At 40.6% G+C, this 24195-nt stretch overlaps 1 protein-coding gene across 2 annotated transcripts in view; it reads right to left on the reverse strand.

Moving 5' to 3' along the window:
* Positions 1–8159: 8159 nt before the first annotated feature.
* Positions 8160–24195, reverse strand: part of LOC147711693 (mannose-binding protein C-like) — a 64467-nt gene continuing 48431 nt past the window's right edge. For both annotated transcript variants that reach the window (XM_086922413.1, XM_086922414.1), the window contains exons 4-5: positions 11475–11558; positions 8160–10077 (exon numbers count right to left, since the gene is read on the reverse strand). In XM_086922413.1, coding sequence (XP_086778539.1) covers positions 9698–10077; positions 11475–11558 — 464 coding nt within the window. In that variant the 3' untranslated portion in view covers positions 8160–9697. The remainder of the gene's footprint in view (positions 10078–11474; positions 11559–24195) is intronic.

Below are 24195 nucleotides of genomic sequence, written 5' to 3' on the forward strand. Positions count from 1 at the left end.
GCGTGTGCACGACATTGGACTTGAATTCTCCATTCACCATGGTACCGGCCACTATAACGCAGGCTGCTGAATAAGAATGTTTAGATGCCGTCGCCGGTTGCGCTGAACCATCTGTGTAAATGATACAATGGTAATCCTCAAGCGTGGGATAGACAGAGGAGCAGGATGAACATATTCATACTGTAGGAACTCCTGAGTTTGCAATGAGAAGTCAAAGATAAAAAGGACATCAGGTGATGTCAACGATAAATCCCATTGTAACCAATGAGGATGTAAAGCTTTTGAGTTTGGTACACTGGCTTTCGTCACTGCATCACGCGCAGGATACGATGTAAGAACCAGCATGCGTTTTCCCTGCACCAGTGCGCGTTCCTTTAGGATCGCCATCTGGACTGCCGTCTAAACTTTTTCAACCCATTGAAAATAGCATTTCATCCAAAGTGTACAAATGTAACTTGTAAGCTATAGGTACTGTGTCACCTACATTAAATATGAAGTATGTAAAACCCACTGGGCCTGGCACGATTCTTATGACCAGGTTTGTGTGGTTGTAACCTGTTAACAAGTATTTAGATTCAAGAAGATCAGACTGCAAACATTGCAGTATAGCTGAATGTTCCGGAAGCCAGTAGGCTTTTATAAAGGTCACTTGTATCAAGGCATATAGTGGCTTGATTCGCTGGGCATAATCAGGAATGTAAGTTCGACCCAAGTTAAAAAATCCCAGCAAAGATTGCAATTTTTTCAGAGTTGTTGGAGAATGCAAACTTGCACATTTCTCTAGGAAGTGAGGCGCCAAGCCTCTACCTTCATTGTTGAGCTTGTGGCACAGAAACAACACTGTGTACTCTGCAATGTGTGACTTAGCAAAGTTAAATTTGTATCCGTAGTCTGCAAACAAAACTATGATGCGGCCATAATTCGTCATCCGTGAGATAAATATCATCAACGTACAAGTACGCATCAGGGTCAATGTTGTCTAACAAAGAGATGACACTTGCGGCAAAAATGCCCAGGCTGTTCTTGTAGCCATGCCTAATCTTTTAAATTGTTTTTTGTTTGCCACAGGAAGTGAAAGGTGTCCATTGACTACTTATAGAGGACAGGTTATGACTAAAAAAGCCATTTGAAATATCAAGAGTGGTTTTAAATCTTTCTCTTATGAGACTGTCCACGAGGGCAGAACTATGGGTATTCTGAAATGCACAGGTTCAACAATGTGAGTTCAAATGTCGATAATCCAAAACTAGGCGGTACAACCAATCAGCTTTGGGTACAGTAAAAAGAGGATTATTCATTGGTGATACACATGTCTCAATCACTCCTTAACACTCTAATTGACCTAGAATTTCAGAAATGGGTGCCTTTGCCTCCCGCTGGAGGGGATATTGGGGTTCTGGCTGTGGCATGGATGACAATGGTATCTCATATGGGGGCGAAGGTTTGTCCCACCCAACGTGAGTACGGTACAAAGTGGTGCTAGCACCAGAGTCCATTATTCTGCAAAATGATGTGCCTGCTGCTTGGGCACAGTATGTGAAAAACTAGGGAGGATTACTTCATCCCCCCTCGGAGCGGCCAAAATGAAAGGTGGGGCTAAGCTGCCTCCGCTAACGAGATGTCATATATGAAGAAGTCATATTCTCCCAAAAAATCCCTTTAACAACACATTGTATATCACTTTCAATTAAAAATACTTTGTCATGTAGTCTGTCAGGGGGAGCCACTCGGGTGTCAGCAGTTTCAACTGTGATGAAAGTGTCAATTACTGTCGCCTTCAGAAATGGACCCAGTGCTTGCCGCACTATTGTAACCACTGCTACGCTTTCTAGCAGCGTTACTGCCCATGTTAGGTTCTGAAGTTCAGTTCTTATCGTCCGTGGCATATCTTGCTGTTAATGCAGCAACCTTCTTCTTCTTAAACAAAGGGCGTTGGCGAGGAAAATCTTCCTGCTTGCCTTTAACGTCAGTCTGACGAGGCTGCTCACAACCTTGTGGGACACCTCGACCTCTGCCCCGATCCTGGCCATCTCCTCCACCAGCTTGTGAGCCTGATGTTTCCTGTGAAGAACAAAGAGAACGCTGATCAGGAACCTAAAATCTATCAGGAGACCTAATTCTCGCGCGATCGTGCAAATCATAAGGTCGCTCAGTAGTTTCGGGTATTGGTGACGCAGCACGAGATCCTTGTTTCTGTTGTTGCTTCGCCTGCTTTTTATTTTTCCAATTCTTTATCGGAAAAACTGGACGGTCGTCTTTAACAGACTGGGCCGTCTGTGTTTGTGGTTGTGCTGCTGTTTTAGCAAAATGCTTAAAACCCAAACTATTGCGGCCAATGGTTCTATATGCCTCAGCAACAATTTTCGGTTACTCACGGGGTTTCTCGGCTTCTGGGACAAGGCGGAAAGCATTAGACACCTGAAAGTTAACCGCATCTCCCTTTACATTCACAAGGATGAGATCAGCAACAATGTCAAACACTCCGACTAGCCTCATTCCCAACTCAACTGCCGCTTTCGGACTGTGCTCATCCTGAACACGCTTGATCAGGGAGGGTAGCAGTCATTGAAGGTGTGCCGAGCACTTTGCATGCACTGCCGCAAATACTTGACCCCAGTTCTCACAATCTGTTACCTCTGGGATCAAGTCTTTTTGCAAACTAATAGTGAGTATCCAGTGTTTTTCGACAGGCGTGGTATTAGGAATTACTGCTTCCAGCTGGTCAAATTTCTCAGCAAGCCAATAAGGTAAATCATTCTTATTTGTGGGACGCTTGCCCATAACCAAATTAACCATGACAGGACTAATCGACATCCCGACCTGTTCAGCTGGTTGCACCGCAATCCAAGGTGCTTCCACTTGGAGATTGCGGGAAACGTATTGGACTAAAGCCTGATGCACCCCTATCAAGGAGGTGTGTAAAGTATGCAATTCATTTAATGGGACATTCAGGTAACGTGGATGCGCTGTGTACCCGGCCAAAACTTCCCAAGTGGCCCGAGGCAATTGATAAAGGGCCTAAAAGGACTGGAGTCACGGTGTGAGGGAGGCGCCATTAAACCAAATACGATGCTGCCATGCAGAAATCGGAACTTAGAGGGTTTATATATGGCCGATAGACTACAGGTATGGCCATAGCCATATATGAATGGAACAAGGCATCATCTCCATCCACAGCCCCAAAGGTAACCCAAGAGTAGAAAATCTCAAATGGGAACACTGCGTTGGAACCAACCACAAAAATTTGCGCCATACCTGCGTCAGGCACTCTATATCGTTGTAAATGATGACAGAGAGTTGCGCGACTATGCGCAGCTATTTCAAGAGGCATAACAACTAAGAAAAAGGAAACAACCTATACCTGTAGTAGCACAAAAAGGTGTTCTTAATTCAATACAATAGAGCGAACCTTTTTAAAATCTTAAGCTTGAATGAACCTATAACCCATCTATATAGGTAGGTTGTGCCATCACAACTGTTCTCTGGAAACAGGAGTGAAGGTATTGTGGACAAGTATAAGCACTACTAAGGTGTCTCAAAAATAAGACCAAACATTGGGTGCCATGTTGCGGGGATTCTGCTCATGAACAGAACTATGCGTAGGAAAACCAGGAACTCGGTGTATTGTGGTGTATCGAAAACCCACCTCAGTGCTCAGAACCCCGATCCGACTAGCATTAGTGTCTCATTCGTTCTCCGTGCTACTGCGAACCTACTAATGATTAGACAACCCAGAACATGCAACTTAGTAAACTCTCAGGAATAGTGGGAATCAAGAACACTCTTTCGTTCTAAACTCTCATACCAGTCACAACATGAGTAATCAGAGACACGTATAGTTTAAAATGTTTATTTTAACTAACGTGCTCTAAGATGCAGTACTTTCGCCAATACTAACAAACAGATGCATGAGAATAATATGATCCGCATTGTCACAATTCCATAAAACACAAAAGGGGAAATCATATTATAAATGACAGTGGAAACAAGATTAAGTGAAGTTACCACCCTCCCCATGCTAGGAGCTAGTTTTAATTAATAATAGAAGACCTCCAGGCTTCGACAGTGGACCCCATACCTCCAAGATCATATGGAATATATCACATGCCAGGACAAGAACAGCGCCTCGAGGTTGGAAAGGTTGTCTCCAAGTGCCGCCTCATGCATGCACTGGAATATTAAAAGCACCCGAGTTTGAGCAGCTGTATTTTCTTTTATGTCTAATGTGCGTGGGACTGATCAACATGAATTAACAGCATACATTGTTATTCAACCTTGAACGCGCTGTGAAGACTAAGGGCACAGAGCAGAGCGCGCCTAGATTTGTGAAAAACAGACCGTTCTCATGTGAAAGAGCACAAGCAGGTTATTTACGAGAGCCATATAGTGTTGAGTGCAAAAGCGTCAAAAGCAGGAAATGCAGTTTAAGCATATACTTCAATTATGCTAACATAGCAATGTCTGCAGTTGACCCCATACCCTCACTACAGTGGCCTGATGTAAGAGGTTAAATGAGCTTCGTTCCGTGAGAAAGTAACACTATCGTTCCAAAGTTAGATGCTTCATTTCAGCCTCAAAGGCAGCAATTTCCTCAAATAGAACATTGCTAGCACCAGGATCTAAAGCAGGCTTTAGTAGCGTTGGAGGCAGTCAGTATTTTATTAACTATCATGGCCAACACAATGTGATCCATCTTGACAGAAACTATATTCAGGCACAGGCTCCCACTATAAGGTAGTGAGGACATTCTGATGCTGTGAACGTCTTTTTAATGCCTAAAGGAATGATTGTGAATGTTACTTACCTATAACTGTACACCAGCTAGGCCTACACTGCTACCAGTGACTGAAGAAAGTTCAGAAATTGGGAATACACCATTAGCAGATGAATCTCTGAGTCTACTATTACAAACAAGTGAAGAAAGTGCTGCAACTGTAAGTGCACCAGATATTTAATTGCTGCTACAAGTGGCTAAAGAAAGTGAAGAACCTATAAATGTGCAACTTGTGTCAGCAGTATTGCCAAACATTGAGGAAGAAAGTGAAGACATTTATCCATGACCTTGGAAGTGCCATCCCAGTGTGTTCTGCTATTTATTGCAGTATTATCATTCCACCTGTGTTTGGTACTCTTTTGTACTCAGGTTATATTGAGCTGTTCTGTTTGTTCTAGTTGATTCAATGCCCATTAGATTGCCAATGTTAGACTAATGTTCTGATTTGTTACCTGTGCCTGAAATTGTAAAGTGCTCCGATATCCTTCGGGATCAAGTTCGCGCTATATAAAACTTTATAAATAAACTAGTATAAGTTTGTGTTTCATAATGTGGTGATCGATTCTGATGCAGAAGAGAGAGCATTATAGACACTTCCTTTAGGATGTCACCTAACTATTAACTAAGACCAGAGTTCCTTGGCCAACTCTAGGCTCCAGTCTCATTTGTACTGTGTACTTTATTGAAAATCTAGTCATCTGTATTTTGGGAAGGAAGCCCAGGATATATATTTTTGCAAAACGCCACTCCCAGTACGGGAGAAATCAAATGAGGATTTCAGTGCTCAAGGAAACACACAATTTCCTCTGATGGAGTGCTCCCCGGGCTAATAAAATTAACTTATTTTGGGGGCTTTTGTATTAGTGTAAGGTAGCAGGAGCATCCTTGATGACAAAGAGATTCAAATATGGATGTTAGTTTTTAACACTTGAAGAAACCTCACAGAATATATAAACAGTAATACAGATTCCAAGTTGGGCAGGAGCCAGGTCAGTTATATGCCTAGAGTCTCATAAGTCATGCACTTTTATGACCTCCTTCCCCTTTTCCAGAATACTTTGGATGCAAATATTCATTGAATGATGAATTATTAATCAAATAATATTTGTTAGGTAGCAAGCAAATTGTGTCTCATTCCCATTGGCCATGCTGACAGTGATGATGGCCTGTAAGGACAGCAGGCCATCATGTCCGTGACTGATTGTCAATAAACTACACTTTTTTTTATTTAAATGCAGACTGTGATCCTTAAACGAAACAAGGCTGCATTACATTTTTTTTGTTCCTTTTTTAAAGTTTCCTTAAGAGTTGAAAAAGTTCTTCAGGACCACTGCCTACTCTTTTACACTTCCTACTCTTTTACAAAGTTTGTTTTAAATTTACAAGTGCGCCTTTACCTTTCACAAATGGGTTACCAACTCCTTTGAGGTACCTGTAAATTCCCAATGCTTTGCAACTGGATTTTGTTCGCAAAACATTGATACATACGGTACTAATTCAGTATTTGGAAGAGACACCTGCACACACCCCTTCCAAATAAGTATCAGGGAGAAATTGGGTTATATGTTGTATTGAGGTGGATGAAACAATTCTCGAGCGCAACCACAAGCCGGACAACCACAACAGTCACTAAATTAACCTGTGCTTAAACCTCTGGCAGCTAGGCCCACAATTAAGTAGTCAGGCTTCTTTGTATGATGGAACCACACATGCAATTCCTTAGCAAGCCTTTTTACAATGTGCTCTTTACTATGATTGCGTCTTTACCACTCATGCTTTTACAATGTCTTTTGTGGTAAAGGCATGATTGGTAAAGGGATATGCATGGCAAAGGTTACATCCGAGCCTCGCCATGAGACCTAAAGCTGCCCCTAGCCCTGAAATCTACCCTACCCTGTGCCGTAAAAACACCCCAGCCATTTGCCCTGAGCCCTAAAACTGGCCCCTAGCCCGATTTTCTACCCCCATTTCCCACTCTGAGCCCTAAAACCTGATTGGCAGCCCTAAAAACTACCCCAACCCCAACCCTGCCTAAAAAACTACTCACTGAGCCGCTGGCAGGAAAAAAGGAAGAATAAAGTCCAGGCAGGAAGTCTCCAACACCTCCCACTCCCTCCATTTGCTCCAAGTCCAGAGCTCTGATTGCCTTTACCATGCATAAGTCTTCACAGGTGGCAGCACCACTTCAAAGGCACCCAGGTGCATCCCAGGTGAGCCATTCTCTCAAGGGACCCTTTTAAACACAAAGGGGGGTAGCACACTGCCTCTCGTCCCAGCACAGTTCACCCCATTGCATTCTGGTAACTTTATTTATTTATTTTTTTATTTTAGCGATTTGTACAGCGCCTGGTGACCCGAGGGCATCCCCGCGTTAAAATCTTGAAGGCGAACCTGAGGGCAGACAAAGGGGGAGTTTTTATTTAGGAAACAATATCGTTTTCAATTTCTTCCTGAACCGCAGGTGATTGGATTCCAGTCGGAGGGTACGGGGGAGGGCGTTCCATCTTGTGGAAGCATTGATCGAGAAACGGCGGCCACCCGAACGTGTCTTCCTATGCCTAGGGACGTTGGCCAGATTCTCATTCTCCGAACGGAGGGACCTGGAGACTTTGTAAGGAGTAACCAGGTCTCTTAGGATGTTTGGGCCGGAACCGTTAAGCAGCTTATGTGCAGTGCAGAGGGTCTTGAAATCGACCCTTTGGCGGATTGGAAGCCAGTGGAGATCCTGGATTGCATGCCTGGCTGATGCTCTGGAGGGGAGATTCCAGCGTAGCCGGGCGGCTGCGTTCTGCGTTCGCTGGAGTTTGGACAGGGTAGATTCTGGTGCATACTTTAGTATGCTTACTTAAAAGTTGTTGCAGGTAGTGCTGTTATCTCTATATGTGCTTCTGGGGTTAACAGTGGGCTCCCTCCCCCTTGTGTTTAAAAGCCTCCCTTGAGCCTACAAGCTGACAACCTCACCTGGGATGCACATGTGTTCCTGTAGAGTGGTACTGTGACCGGTGAAGACTTGGGCAGAATTTCAGCAACCCTAGATGTCTTTTCTGTACTCTCTACTACTTTTGTTCTCTACTGGTGAAGCTGGTGAAGCGTTAAACCCAGAAACATGTGCCTAGAGATAACAGCACAACCTGCGCCAACGTTGGTGAAAAACTACAGCAACTTTACCAGAATGCAATCAGGTGACTGTGCTGGGATGTGAGGCAGTGTGTGCCCTCCCGCCTTACATACGTATAGGATTGATAACTTAATAGTATGAGAACCCTAGTATAATGTGTCACATACAAAAGTGAAATCATTGAAAACTGTGAGAATTTCCTGCTTGTTCTTTGCAGTTTGTGTTCTTAAATATGTGAGAGTGCAAGCGTGCAAAGCAGCGCACATCCAAAGTGCCATTCACTTTATTGATAGGTGTATAAATAATTATAGCGCTTACTTGATTTTTTAAATATATGTACGTATTTATATCATATTTATAGATACATGCTGAGCAGAGGCATTCTGTCTTAAGTCCTTCATAGTTCGCATCCTTATTAATGCATTAAAGACTAATGTTTCACTTCAAAGTTTTGCTGATGGCTATGGAAGGAACAGTCTTGTATCCTGCACCAATAACTTTTACATATCAGTAATGCGTGTGTAATGGACAATGGTTTGATACGATAAATTGTTTAGCACTTTTAATGCAGGATATTACAAAGTTAAGCTTCTATTTAGCAGCACACAGATGTTTATTGTCTTTACTGAATTTGCAGGAAAGGGTACTTATTTACTTATTCTCAGGTTAAAATTGACATTTTTGAAGTTATTTTATGTACTAGTTTTATTACTATTACTCTTCATTCAAAATATTATATCTCAATATTCCATACAACCAAATAAATCTATTCTCTTCAAAAACTTAACCAACCAGTATGTATCGGACATTTGCAAGGAAATGTCTCCCTATTATCTATTTGTGTTAAACGTTTCTAGTTGCAGATTAAAAAGCATGTTTCATGCACAGGCATGTGATATTGTAGGCTTTTTCATTAGTGCCTTGATGTTTGGGTTAATATTTATTGGACCTCACAAAATCTGACTCCACTGGGTTGAATTAATCAGGTGGGATAAATAAATATCAATTACGAGTTTCTCCCGATAATGGAAACTGACATGCAGATTTTGGTTTAACGCAGCCTATTCAGTATTTCTCGGTAAGTATCTGAGATTTCCCCCCAATCGTTTCAGCAGGTTTGATCTGCTGAAATGTATCTGAGAAAAACTGCTGGAGTGGGATTTTAGCTACCCAACTCGTAAGTGTGAGTATGGTGGAAGGAGTTACCACAGATAGCACCACGAATAGGGTCACTCACAATGAAGGCTTTAGGCTAACATATATTCAACATAAAAGAGGTTTATTTTTGGTTAAATTATCTTAAAATTGGTCGATGTTTCTTATTGGGTCATATAGTGTCATTCAATGCCCCAGACCCTCTGTTCTGTTGATTCTGAAATAATATAGTGGAGCTCGAAGGGTAGGGGTGGGAGAATATTAAGGAGATTTCCTCCCTGGTCTGCCCAGGCAACTTTAACAAAAATAGGCCACCTGCCATATTTTATAGTTCACTCCATGTGTTAGATTTCTGTGATGAAAAATGCTATATTCTTATTGGGGCCTTTCCCATTTCTCTGACTGTTGGCCTGAGTCGTAGTGTGATTTTACCATTGATTCAAGTTGTCTGGGTGTAGCCCAAAGATTCTGTCCATTAATGCACCTTTCTGCTAAATGTTTCATTGCACAGGGGTAGTTGTTGTCAGCTGCAGCATCAAGTGTGTCATCACATCAATGTCAAATACTACCATTCACATCTTTTTGAATCATTCCCAAGGACACCAATCTCACATAGCTGCATAGACAATGCACAGATTATCTACCAAATGTTAAAATTCACAGACGACAAGCCGCGGCATTGTGCATGGTATGTCATTCCATCGTCCATTATCCAGAATTTCCACACAGTCCTCATTGTCTTTGCTGTTATTGGGCTCTCCCAAGTTCCAGTTAGAGTAGATAATTTTTTCTCCATTCAAGTACTTGAAGATCCCTTCTACATGCTGGTCACTGATGCCCAGGTAGGCCTTTCTGGCATCTTTCAGCCCCAGTATGTCCTGGATGGCAGCATTTTCAGCTTCATTCTTTGGGGCGGCCAGCAGCCCCCCAGCTTCGCTGCATGTAATTTGGGAAATGTCGAAGGTCTCCTCCAACCCGTTGGTTACAAACACCTTTTCACCCACTCTCTTCCCTCCATGGAAAAGAAGAACTGGAAAAAAGAAAAATCTCATTTGTGCATTAATTGCAGTCTATATACAATAAGTACCAAATATGATGCTTTAATTATACAACTTCTGTTGTTGTAGGGAGGAAATTATGTCGTAACAATGTGATCACAGTTGTGGGTGGTGGACTGTGCTTAGGAGTGATTGTATTTTCTATTTAATACCTACTGATTTGGTTTAAAAGATGATTCAGACTACTGTGACTCATGAAACAACTGAGTTTTTGAAATCCTAGTTAAAACTACAGTCACTCAAAATTATAAACAGCAGAACTGAGGCAAGCCATGTGACTTGATCCATTGCAAAAGAGAGAGAAGGGAGTCTTCAAGGAGGGGCTAGACCTGTGTTAAAGTCAGCCAGATGCTTTCCTGAAGTCTATTGACTCAACCATAGCCTGGTAGTTATTTCATTGGCAATGACTTGTTGGATAATTACCCATCCCTGCAACTTATTGGAAAGTGTTGGTCAATTACTTGCTATATTAGAGCTTTCTGATCTCATACACTAGAATATTGTTAACACATCCTTTTGGGAATCAACACTACAAAAAAGCATTCAACTATGTTAATTAGTCCCACTCCTTGTCCTAAGTTGTGGGGTAATTTGTGTTTATGTCTTACCCTAGGTATGATCCTTTATAGCTACATTCAGTGGACAAGAATGTTGAATTCATGATCTCCAACCCCATCCCAGGCTTGGGCACTCACCTACCATTCATATACCCCCCTTTCTCCTTGTAGTGACAAACCATCACTTTCACCCTGGACATGTAAGCTCAGCTTCAATGTTTCTCATCCTCCAAATACTTGGCCCAAAGCAGCGGCTCATAGAACAATACAATCTCTTAAGGTTAAGATGCACTCTATATTATAAAAAAGACACATTTCCAAATAGGGAGTTCTGAATAGTCTGAATGGTATCCCATTCATTTTCACTATAATGCAAAAAACAGTGTACCTCAAGTCAATGTAATCATCAGAAATCCAGAAACGTGGCATCAGGCAATTCAATTAACTACATTTAATGTTAATTGGATATTCTGAATCGTCTTTATGGATTCAAATTATACACATTTCACAATTTAGCAATCATATTTCTAATATTTCCATTCTCCACTCACCCAAATTTCGTACTCCTATTAGAAGCCAAAGATGATCAAGTTATTTTCCCACATACTTGAAAGCTTAACTTTAATGGCAATGGATCGGTTTCCTACATGCACATTGTGTCAATATGTAGGTGGCAGTGCCATACTGGTTTAATAAATGTTTTTGGTCTGAGGGAAACCCTGTTTCTAAGCAAACATCACACCACAGGGCTGAACCACTTCCAAAACACATATAAATGTCATAGAACCTAATCAAATAAGAAAGAAACTTACTTTTCTTGAGCTTAGAGAAGGTAGCTTGTATATCCCGAAACTGTCCATCTAAGGCTCGGATTTGTCCTTTGAGAATGTCCAAGTCTGCAGGAAGACATTTTGTTTGGAAATGTTGATCAGGTACAGAATTTTAACAACTAACTTTATTCACCATATCTTCTTCTGTTTCTTCACACTGACCTAACCTCACCCTCAGTAATTGAGGATTCGAATATTTATTTCTCAAATTCCTGCATTTCTGACAGAAATACAATTTCTGGTGTCTGAACAATCCGTCAGTTAGTCCCTACTTGACTTCAAGGCTTTAGATTTTAAACATTGCTGCAGTACACATTCTTGTGGGTAAAACAACCCTAAATTATATTCTCCAGCACAGTTCAATCCCAAAGTTCCCCAGGACCTTTACACCTTCCTTGAATGCAGCCGTAATATCACTATTGACCTAATTAAAAGAGGGAAAGGATTGATAATAATGATAATTTGAGATGCACTAAAGACAACCAAAGCATGGTACATGACTAAGGGTGAACTTTCAAATATTCATCCTTCAGAGAGTGATGTCAAATAAAAAGGTGGGCAAAATGTATACACATGTTTTATTACCAATAAAGCTGTGTGAAACATTTTGCATCTGTTGTATCTGCCTGAATGCCTGAATCACGCATTATTAATGGTCTTCTAAAGGTAGTAGTATTGTGTTAAGGGAACAAGCTCCAGCATAAGGGAATGCTGAGGAAAATTATGTCCAGTAGGCAAAAGTCACTCAACTAACTATCCATATGAAGACATAGGTCATAAAATGTAGTTAAAATATTTCCTCAGATTCTAGACACACTAACACTCTCACCATGAGTCAATATTACTAATTCACAACAGTACTTCATGAATTAACTTCATAATGGCAGCCAAATTACAACAACTGCACCTCCTTGCATTCACAAGTAGACTCCCCCACACCCACAGCCACACATAAACAAAACCTTCTCACTACATCAAATGCTTAGCAGTCAGCTTATGTTGATTTGAAAGGTCCCACAACACTGTACCAACAACCATCAAAACATCTGAGAATAGACAACACACTCAAGCTGCATGCTACCCCAACACAAAAACAAAAATATCAGGAACCCGTCTTAATACCAAGTCAGGAAAAAGACATAACCTTTTCATCATCCATAAGTTCAACTGCATCTTTATTTCAGATATATGTCACACCTGCAATAAGTAGTCCATATTTGCTGACGTAGCTGCAAATAACCTTTCCATCTTGACTAAGCACCCATTCTCCTTAGAGGTGGGGGCCTAGCACTCATCTAACAATAACACTTTCGAGTTTTTAATCAGGCAATAAACCATACTTCTTATATACTTTCAAATTTCACATTGCACTTAACATTCCATTCTTCCTCTATAAATGGTCCAATTAAATAGACTTGATGGATTTAGAAAAGGCATACAACTATCCTCCACTTTTAAAGCCTATAATCCAAGCAAGATTCTAATCAGAGCTGCCGATAAAGGTGAAGTCACTTAGGTAAAGGACTAAGAGAGGTTCAATGAGGAAGCCTCAAGATCTCTGACATATGCACAATCTAGAGGAAAACTGGTTAGTATTTAGTGCATGTTCTACAATTATGAATGTATTCGTTGGTTTAGACAGTGAAATATAACTTGTGGATTTCAAATATGGAAGTTGGAATATTTCTTCATAATACGTTCTGAACACCTACTGTATATTTTACCTTATTATCAGTAATGGAATGTTGGGTGTGGAATAGATGGAGCTCCTGTGTGTAATCTGTGGTATAATGCGGAATGTACAAAGGCCAAAAAGACCATACCTAGGGCACTAAAAAGTGAAAATGCACCGATGGTCAGAGAGGCCAGTGACAGTTATATTAAAGCTCCAATTAGGGTATGCAGAAGCTGGGAGGAGATGACTTGGAATGACCTGTTGCAAGCGGCAAAGTCCAAAGATACTGTGACACTCTAGAAAATAGTTGCCCATGGAAGCATAGACTCTGCCACCTGCACAGAGCATTACCTGGACCCAGCCACCTGGGTTTGACACCTGACAGACCTTTACTCCGAACCAGTAGAGTACCTGCATGAAAAATATCAGCCGCTGAATAACCCCACAAATGCAGATATGGAATACTCAATCCATTAGAAGAAACGATAGAGGAAATAATTCCTATCAAGTTAGGTAAAGTCCCTGGTATGGATAAAATCCCTGGTGATCTGTTTAAATATGATAACGATATTTGGGTTTCCTATGTCAATCGAATTTGCAATGCAGTTGCGTCAGGAGCACCTGTCCCTTCCACATGGAAAGAGGTCAAAACAATACCAAATTACAAAAAGAAGAGCAAACATGAGCCATGTAACTACAGGCTGATCAGTCTCCTAGATGTAATACAGCAAATTTACACTATGCATATTCCTGAATAAACTGAATGATTAAATCACCAATAATAACATCTTAACAGTTTTTCGGGCAGAGTTTAGGACCCACACAAGCACGGTTGACCAGGTATTCAGGTTACTATGCATCATGTGGAAGTACATAAGAATGAAGGGGGCCACATATACCTTGCATTTATAGACCTGAGGGTGGTGTTTGACCTTGTCCCACACGGGCGCCTAGATAGAGAACCAGGGGGTGCCTGATGATAGTTTCACCCAGATAATTAGGTTGCACCAAGATAATTTGGCCAAAGTCCTCTGGGACCTGAATGACCTTACAGAATCCATCCCTATCAGCAGAGGAGTGAGGCAGGTGTGCATACTCGCACCTACCCGGTTCTCTACATTAATGATGTTGTAGATTATCTCAGGAATTCTAGCCACGATTCCTCAAAACTCTGTGGGAATCCCTATTCCCGCTTTATTTTTTGTGGACAATACCATTCTAGTCTCACAGACGCCAAGGGGCCTTCAAAACCTATTAGATGGTTGCAATGCATAATGCATCAAAAAGGGATTGAAAGTAAATACTAGTAAGACTAGGTGTTTGGCCATAAAACCCCATAGGACTTTCAGAAGAAACTAAATAGTTGGCAAACGAACACTGGAGCTTGTATCAAACTTTAGTTATTTAGGACTAACACTTGATTCTAGATTATCATGGAATCCCCAAATAAATCAAGGAAGGATAATCCACCACACTACTCAAGGGCTGTTTCTAATAAACATCACATGTCCACAACCAACATGATCTTACCTGCCATGGAGAACTACAAACACAAGGTCCAAGCAGCATCCCTATATGGGACAAATCTGTGCATGGTAGGCAATATAAAACGGCTTGTCTTCTGTGAGAAAATGTATATGAGAGGCTTATCAGGCTTGCCTTTGTCAACACCATTAATATCTATGTACCAGGATCTAAAAATCAAACAGAGCATATTGCAGTTCTTAGACCAATACTCTTCTGGATCAGATTATGGACCACACAGGAACTTGCACATTACAGGGAAGGCCAAGGAGAATTGCTGAAATTAGATAGAGTTTTAACCTTCCCTTGGTTCTGGCATGTTAAGGATTGGCTTATCAAACGTGTGTTTGATAGATCTGAATGCTTGACGAGTCCCACAGGCTCAAGATCAAGAGACCTGACTTAGAAAAGAAGTAGTGTATGAAATAGTGGCACACGGCCAAGGGAACCCTTGTTTCTACTTGCTGACTGACCCTGTTCCCTTGTGGTTAAGTAAGGGTGACTCTCTTTCTGTTTCATTATCAAACTTGGCCCCATTGGAGTGAGCACATGCATTAATACCACACTCTAAGAAACACCCGAAGCAAGTTTATTGGGACCATATTTTTAACACTGCTCACTGTAATCCAAACTTAGGTAGGCTGACTTTGCAATTTCTTGCCATAAAACTGAGCCCCAGCTTTGAGGACTTCCTTGATAATATTCAACTGTATCTAGGTAAAATATCGTACCTGAAGTTCTGTTACGGAACTCTCTAACTCAAAGCCTTCAATGCACTTTATGAACCCAAGGTAGCATTGAAAATATTGCACAAATGTGTTCTTTTGCATGGCCTATGACAAGATCAGGAAGAAATGGATCTGCCCACTATGCAACAAAATGGGGTTAAGAACCCCTAAGAGTCCTGAAACAAAACGCTTCTCTTATATACATTTCAGTTTGAGTAGATACCTACTCGCAGTTGGATTTGCACACAATAGGAGGGGTCAAACATTTTAATGAATGGTGATTTTATTACAAGATGGGCCTAAGATCCTAATGTTTCATAATATTACTATTTAATGAAATTAACCAAATTATCCATTTGGGTTCTTAAACGATCAAACATGTATGAAGTGTATTGATTTTTTTAAATGAAATATCTGAATGTATGTATGTTGTAATGGTTTTAAATTAGCAAATAAGTATGAAGTATATTGATTTTGTTAATGAAACATTGGATTGTATGTGTGCTAATAATATTAATAAGGATGGGGCTCATATATTGAATTAAGTGTGATATGTCAAATAATGTCTCAGTAACAATGGGCACAAATGAGCATAATATAGGCCACTAAAGACAGCTAGCAAGGAAGACATTTTACTCAATGTGCTAGGGGCATTTCGATGTTCCTACCGCCATCATCTTGCATCGAGTTGGCATTTACAAAGCATTATCTTTCCTGGGAAAACCACATTTATTGGTAAGTCTAAGGAATTCAAAAGGGGCTATGGCTGTTGACAATCTTGAAAATCAGTACATCAATAAATGCATACCTATGTACAGGCTCATTCTTGTGCCAATTACATTTAGGTGTGGAAAGACTATATAGATGATCTCCTTATATGTCAGGAACATATAAGATGCACAGGATTTTTTAAATGGCCGAATACAAAAAGACCACCATTTGGATTTCACTTTTAAATAGAATAGACTCAAAGTAATGACACTGCATACAAAACTGTAAACTGTAATTGGCTCCTTCAAACCCAGAACTTTCATCCAAGAGTAGTGACAGAAAATATAAATTAAGGCTAATTTCTAGGATGATCTGCTACTGGTCCACACAGATAAATATGTCACATGTTGAAGAATTAAGCTTCAAAAGAAATAAAATATCAGAGTAATAATTAAAATAAAGAATGTTGGAACATCTAATGCAGCCTAAGGCAAATTACGTTTGTGCTGACAAGTTCGCTACCATATAGCTTGAGAAGCACATTCTTAAACATCAGAGGAAATTGAATGTTATGAACCATCATTGAGATCTTCTTTGTGCGATCAAATCTGGGAGAAAGAAAATGTTTGTCCATACATTTAAGCCATAAGGTAGCCTACTCATGTGTTATATTTTGTGAGTATAAATATAAGAAACCTAATAAGACCTTCACCTCGGAAAAGTCATGCAACTAGAAAATCGACCATGTGTGCCTGCATTTTGCCAAGGATTTTCATCAATGTTTTACGATCTCAATCAAACCGACTAACTGGTTAATAGGATTTGCACCTGGCCTTGATCTTATATGTTTTGGGACATATAACCATATATATTTATATTTAGAGCCCCTTGCCATGAAGAGTGAGATAGACTACTTGGAACAGGGTGCTCATCAAATGTTTTAATTTTAGATTCAGCTCTTTGCTGATGATGTAGCCCTCCATTGATACCCAGGGATTAGAAATGTGAGCCAAATGCTCAGAACTATAGATTGATAATCAGGGCATCTGGCTGTAGGATTAATACCTCAAACACAAAAGTGAAATTATGTCAGAATATCTCTGATGGAGCGAGGTCTCAAAGCAAGTGAGGTTTCTATTCGTTTTTTCAATATTCTGATGCAAAGGCCTGTGTCAACTAAACTGTAGGACCATATTGGATAAAAATAAAATTAATTAGTTAGTCGGTGTTCAATCTGTTTGTCTCTGTTGAGCTAGATCAAAATAATAACAATGGTTATTCTCCCTAGGTGCCTCTGCCTTTTCAAGCAATAGTGAACATATTTATTTGCTTTTTGTTTCTAAATTAAATCAAATTATAGAGGTCTTCACCTGGAATGGAAAATATAGACGTATTATTTTTGGGTAAGATGTAGACCGTTAAGGTTTTCAAAAAGATCAGAATTACAAAAGATTATGCAGGACGCTCAAGTTTAAGAACACGGATAGCCTAGTCCCCTTGTAAAAAAACTTGACTCTTCCTGTGGAGATGCATGGGGTTCAAAAAAGTGGAAGCTTTTTTGACTATTCAATTAGTTTTACGGGTTCCCAGGATGAGGTTGCTATTGCTAAATATTTACAATTAAGAAGCCATTTTGATTTGATTTGCATAATGAGACTGGGAGAAAGTTAATATTTTAGACCTATTTTCTAACTAGAATTCAGGAATGGCAGCAGCTCCAACAATTTTAAGTGCTGAAATTCTCACAATTTAATAAAGATAGTAAAGACATAATAAATAAATGGGAGTAGAAGAGTGGAATTAGAATTATTGAAGAAGATCTGCCTGTTAACTCTCACACATTCATAACATGCCTGTAGTTGCAAACTGAAGAAGAAACCAATACTTCTTGCTTTACCATCTCGAGTACATCTCAGAGAAATTAAGTAAGAGGGGCATCAAAGCCTCATCAACCTGTCAAAAGATGTGGTTCCTGCTCTGTGTTTTGGGAAGATCACCACAATATCCGGGGTCAGAGGGCAAAAGGACCGGTCTGACACTTGACATAGTGACAGTCCTATAGTAAATGCAAAGTTTTCATTTTTTTATGATCCCTGGTGTATGGTCTATCATAGCCCAGTTTTGAATATCAGATGTGATTTCTAAAGTTGAAAAAATAGATAATAACATTAAGTAGATTGTGCACAGGGAACCGTGTGTAAATAACGGTGGGTATGAATGAAAAACTTTAGAGGATATTTGGACCATTTCATGGGAAAATCTGATATGTCAAGAGCAAAGAGTGGAATGAAGAAGGCAGGTAGCACACATTTTGGCATTCTTCTTACACTGGCAGACAAGGTGAGAATAAGTTTAATAATATTCAGTACAGAAATAGTATATATGATTAATGATTAAAGAACCTTCGAACAAGTGGGGTTAGAAATAATTATGTTGGTCGTGACTGGAAGGGGCTCTAACACAAGCGGGGCTCAGTTCCGCTGTTTGCGGTAGATAACTGTTTTTCAGTTACTAAGCCAGTAGGCGAAAACTATACTTCTCTCTGCGCAAAGATAACGGCAGACCTGGTTGTTGTGGCGCCGCTGAAAAAGCATAGAACCAGAGGTAGTCCCTCGGCGCCATGGTTTAATAATAACTTAAAAACTATGAAATTGGACTGTAAGCAGGCAGAGAAAAATTGGAGAAGGGGCTACTCTGATTTGCATAAACAAATATGGAAATCCAAGATTGTGGGTTATAAAAAGGAGATAATCAGGGTTAAGGCAGTATATTTTTCAAATGTTATCCTTAATGCCCCCAATGCTTCCAAAAGTATTTGTAATATTTTAAAGAATCTTGCCAACCCGGAATGTACAAAAAAAGCAGATTCCCTTCCAGGAATTGTGTAATGGCTTAGCTAATTTTATTTCACCTCAAGATCAAAGCTATTATTGACGAGTTAGGGGAGGAGAATGAGCATGTGGTACTTGGAACCTCTGACTCTGTGGGTAGTGGCGATAAGGAGAAAGAGGTAAAGGACGTTCCTACTGACCACCTAGACACTAAAAGTGATAATGTTTTAACTGGGTTTGTTCCTCTGACCTTGGAAGAATTTTGTAAAGTAGCACAGGGCATTTAATCGGGCTCCCCCTAAGATCCCGTTCCTCATAAAATTTGGAAGACCTTCGAGACAGAGCTGTTTCCTACGCTTAGGCTAATCTGTAATCAGCCCCATAATAGCGGCCAAAATTACGGAGAAAGTGGTCAGTAGGACCCTCTCCAATTATTTGGAGCAGCACAAATTGTTGGAGGAGGTTCAGTTCGGCTTTTGGCATGCCCATGGTACAGAGTCGGCCCTGGTGACCGTGATGGATGAACTTTGGTTGCGGGCAGACAAAAATCAGGCAATGGTTCTTATTCTGCTTGACCTGTCTGCTGCGTTAGACACAGTCAACCATGGAACTCTGCTGAGCAGGCTGGAGAAGGTGGGGGTGAAGCCTTGCGCCTTGCATTGGTTCCACTCTTTTCTTACGGGTCGAACGCAGGCGGTGTCCCTTCCTCCCTATCAGTCAGAACTGATTAACATCACACATGGGGTACCTCAGGGCTCGGCAATCAGCCCGATACTCTTTAACATATATTTGAATCCTTTGATTGCCGTTTTTAAAGAGCATAGGATTAACATCACAAATTATGCGGACGACACACAGCTTATCTTCTCACTGGAGGGTGAACAATCTACCTCTACTGAGGAGTTTCATTGCTGCTTGCGTAATACGGCTCAGTGGCTGAAGGATAACTCATTGCAATTCAATGCCGGTAAGACGTAGGTTCTCTTTTGCTCTGCGGACAGAATTCCCTCATTGCTGCCTAGTAACTTTTGGCCTAGTGATATGTCAACTGCAGTGAGACCAGTGGAGAATGTTCGTAACTTGGGCATTATGTTTGATAACAAGCTGACCATGGAGGCTCAAGTCACCAGAACGGTGGGAAGCTGCCTTGTGATCATTAGGTCACTACGTAAAATTCTCCCTTACTACCTCCTCAAGCACGGGCACTAGTTGTACAGAGTATAGTTTTGAGCAGACTGGACTATTGTAATGCCCTTTTGCATGAATATCCCAAGTCCCTTTTGGACAGACTTCTTAGAATTCAGTCTACCGCAGCTAAACTTGCTTTGGGCTGGCCAAGACGGTCTTCGTCCTCCAGGGCCCTGGCAGAATTACATTGGCTCCCGGTGGGACAGAGAATTCAGTTCAAGTCCCTCTGCCTAGTGTTTAAAGCCCTGCACTGGATGGGCCCGGTCATGTTGCAGAGGAAATTTGAGTGGTATGTTCCAGCTAGAAACCTTTGTTCCACCTCAGCCAGATTAGTTAAGGTAGCTAGGTTTAGGAAAGTCAGAGCCGGTGGCAGAACCTTTACGGTTGCTGCGGCCAGGCTTTGGAACGGACTTCCTTTGGAATTAAGACAGATCAGTGATCTCCTTCCTTTTAGAAAAAGCTTAAAAACCCTTCTGTTTCTGAAAGTTTTGCTGCGGTACTGTTCTGTATTAGCTGCCCTTGCCTCTCTTTTGTCTGCCTCTTGCCGTGTACTCCGTGTTTCTCAGTGCCAGGATGCCGTCAGGTGTTAGAGCGCTTTACAAATGAAATAAATAAATGATTTTGCAAATTCCCTGGCCGAGATAGAGGCAACTTTAGGTTAACCACCAGGCCCTATTACCATCTTTTTAGAAATATGTACTTGAAGAGTACTGAAATAGGATTTAGATACTGTCTCTTAGGGTCATGGGCTACCTCATTAGTTAGTGGTGTGTTTAACTTGCTTTGGGATGAAGACAACTTATATAAATAAAAACTTTGGTGATACATTTTCAGATTCTCTCATTCCATTTTTCAAACAGAATAAAGTCACATATTCACTTTTATATCACATAAATTGGAGCACAATTCTAAGTAATTTTAGCACTACCTTCGTAGGAGACTACAGCTGGAACCTGCAGACAAACAATGTATTGTTAATAACAAAGGGCCTGATTTAGAGTTGGGCAAACAGGTTACTCGTCACAAACATGACGGATATCCCACCTTCTGTATTACAAGTTCCTCAGGATATAATGGAATTGTAATATAGTGGATGGGATATCCATCACGTTTGTGACGGAGTAACCCGGTCTGCCAAACTCTACACAGGCCCAAAGTTATGTTACCTCTCGATGTTGTTAGAGAAAAAAATTGAAAAGAAAAGACCTTATGTATACTGCCTTCCCTCTCATGTGGATGGTCTCAATGATTGAACATAGTACTGCAGATTGGTTTGGTTATGAAATATTAAATGCAGTGTTGGGATAATATATCCCTTGAGTGAACAAAGTAGACTCACTATCAGTACTTATGAAGACAGATTTTCAAATCGTTATCAGATTCTATTATTTTCGATCTTATGCGGGTGGCTTGAAGGACGGAATAGTAGTATAATGGATTCCAAAATAAGTATTACATTCAATTTTGAGCAAAAATCCCATGCTGTGTAAAACATGCCTACCTAATCAGATATTACAAAATAAATACTCAGAAAAAGATTAGAATGGATCTATAAATATGGTTATTTGATGTATTATGCTCAACTCATAAATGTGAATAAACATTGCAGGGCAGTATGGAATCACTTTATGGAATCACTTTTTTATGCAAACGAAATGCATGTATGTGGATAACTTGTGCTATAAGATATGTTTTGCAGTACTGTGAAGTGTGAAGAATGTCACATTTATTACAGAAGGGCAATCATGACCATGTAGGAGGTTTTGACTTTCATGAACAACGTCTCATATGATATGCACTCCACTGGGCAAGAGTTTTTTTCTCAATAGATGGCATGCAAATAAGGTTCCTTTCAGTATGCTACGAAAGAAGCAGTGTCTATATCAGGGTCTATGCGCCCATCCCATGTGGTATAGCTCTCATCATGGCTGTCATGACCGTAGCAAGACATCGGGGTACACGTAGGCACACGTAGGCATATACTTGCCTCTCAGGCTATTATGGAATGACTGGGAAACAAGTGCCTAACAAACTAAATTACCCAGCATCCTTTGGGGTTTTCGCAGGAAGAAGCAACGGAGGTCAGCTGTTGGGGCAAGGTAGTATATAGCCTCTCCTGTCCGCTGCCCTGTGCTTGTTGTTCCAGCTTCCCTGTGGAGTTTCCAGTTATCCTATTTGTTACTTCATGGATTCCACTGCTCGCATTTTGTGGGCTTCTGGCGCTGCCTCCTATCAGTGAGTTGTCCTAGCGCACTTAACCTCACGACGACCCCGGTACTATGGGAAGTAATCTTCCATCATCCGGAGGCGGCATCTCTGTCAGAGCCGATTCTTCGCTTCCTCAGTTCAGGGGGCCGTGCTGGATACGTTTCGTTCCCGTCCTTTAGTCCTCTAAGTCCGTTCCACTCATGTGACGGAGCAAAGAGCTACTCTGAACAAAGAAAAGCTAAGTGGTAAGTGCCTGCTTCGTTCCCGGGCATTACTTTTGATTTAGACAGTGTTCTCCGTTTTTTGTTCATAAAAACGTAGACGCTGTGTTTATTTCTATCACGCTTAACCCCTTCGAAGCTAATGACGAGCTGGGCTCGTCATGGCGCTTACCTGCCGTGCGCGGATGACAAGGCCAGCTCGTCATTGATAAATGTGATTTTCATTTTTTCAGCGCAGGACGGGAAAACGCCTAGCAGCCATGTGGTTAAAGAGACTTTGTTTGTATTGGAACATTTTGACATTTACTGTTGGATACAGTGCATAACTTTTGGCTCCTCCATTGCAAGTGGCCAAATTCGAGATGATCGTATACTGTATCCTTCTTAGCTGCCCTTTAAGTGGATGCTGGGGGATGTGAGTTTTTGTTGGTGTAGACTAGAGTGCAAATAACATGTATGCGTAATTGTATAGTGTGTGGTCCTCTCATGTTAAATTAAACCTCATGGCTTAAATAAATAATGCTGTTTTCCATAAGTAAATGCAGATAAATGTAATTAATTGTTCTTCAGAAATGCTTACACAATACTTTTATCAATACAGGTAATTGTTATAGGGATGAGATCGGGATTATATCATTAAAAAAGGTCATCAAAGCACAATTATAATGGAATGCATTGATTAATATATCAGACATGTTCTATTACTCATACAGGTTTTCCCTACTCTGTACATAAGACAAATTGCCCCAAACAACCAAGAAGCTCCCGAAATAAACATTAAAAGAAGGCAAAGCCGTCTGAAACTATTTCAGTGCCTCATCCTCACATGTGTTATATTTTTCACTTGTGAGTAATGTCAAACAGTAAATAGAAATCATACCCACAAAGTTTCAAATGCTTCATCAGAGAGTTATAGAATGTAGCACACAGGAGCATCGTTTTGAGTAGGCAACTATCCTATTTTTTTTCAGTATTAATTGTCGATAGGTGCCAATTAGAAAGATCCCTAACTCAAATGTTCTTTTCTGCACCAGTGCTACCTTCTGTTCAATTTTTAGCCCTTTCAAAGACTGTTGTCTTCCTACCTTTGTGCCAGAATAAGACTTAAAGTATATGAGAGTAGACTGAATAAACTTTACTAGGGCCTCCCTGTCAAAATATTAAACGCAAGACAATCTAGTGGCAAATGCCCGCCTGTTCAGGTCTACCCCCTCTGTAACCTTGAAGACATTGAAAAAGTATAACATATGTAAGAAGCTGGAAAGTATGACATATGTAAGAAGCAGTTAGTCCAAAGCTTTTCAGACTACCACACATTTTATGTATGTTCAGGTATAACCTAAAACAAGTCAACATCCCAATTTATGCACAACATGTATTCTGTTACTTATGGTAAGGATTTTATGTTTACAAAATCTTTCATAACTCGGTGCAGCATGACTAATGGAAAATGAAGTATTCTTTTGGAATCACTTATTAATATTGCCAATTTTAGATAAAAAGGAATCTTTGAGTGTTGTCTAGAGTATTAAGAAAGCTACTGATAAGGGAAGACAGACGTAACTACCCAATATAGCTAATGGCCATTTACAGGACATAGAAGTAGGGTGTGAAAAG

The sequence above is a fragment of the Lissotriton vulgaris genome, chromosome 5, assembly GCF_964263255.1.
Source record: "Lissotriton vulgaris chromosome 5, aLisVul1.2, whole genome shotgun sequence".
NCBI classification, from domain to species: domain Eukaryota; kingdom Metazoa; phylum Chordata; class Amphibia; order Caudata; family Salamandridae; genus Lissotriton; species Lissotriton vulgaris.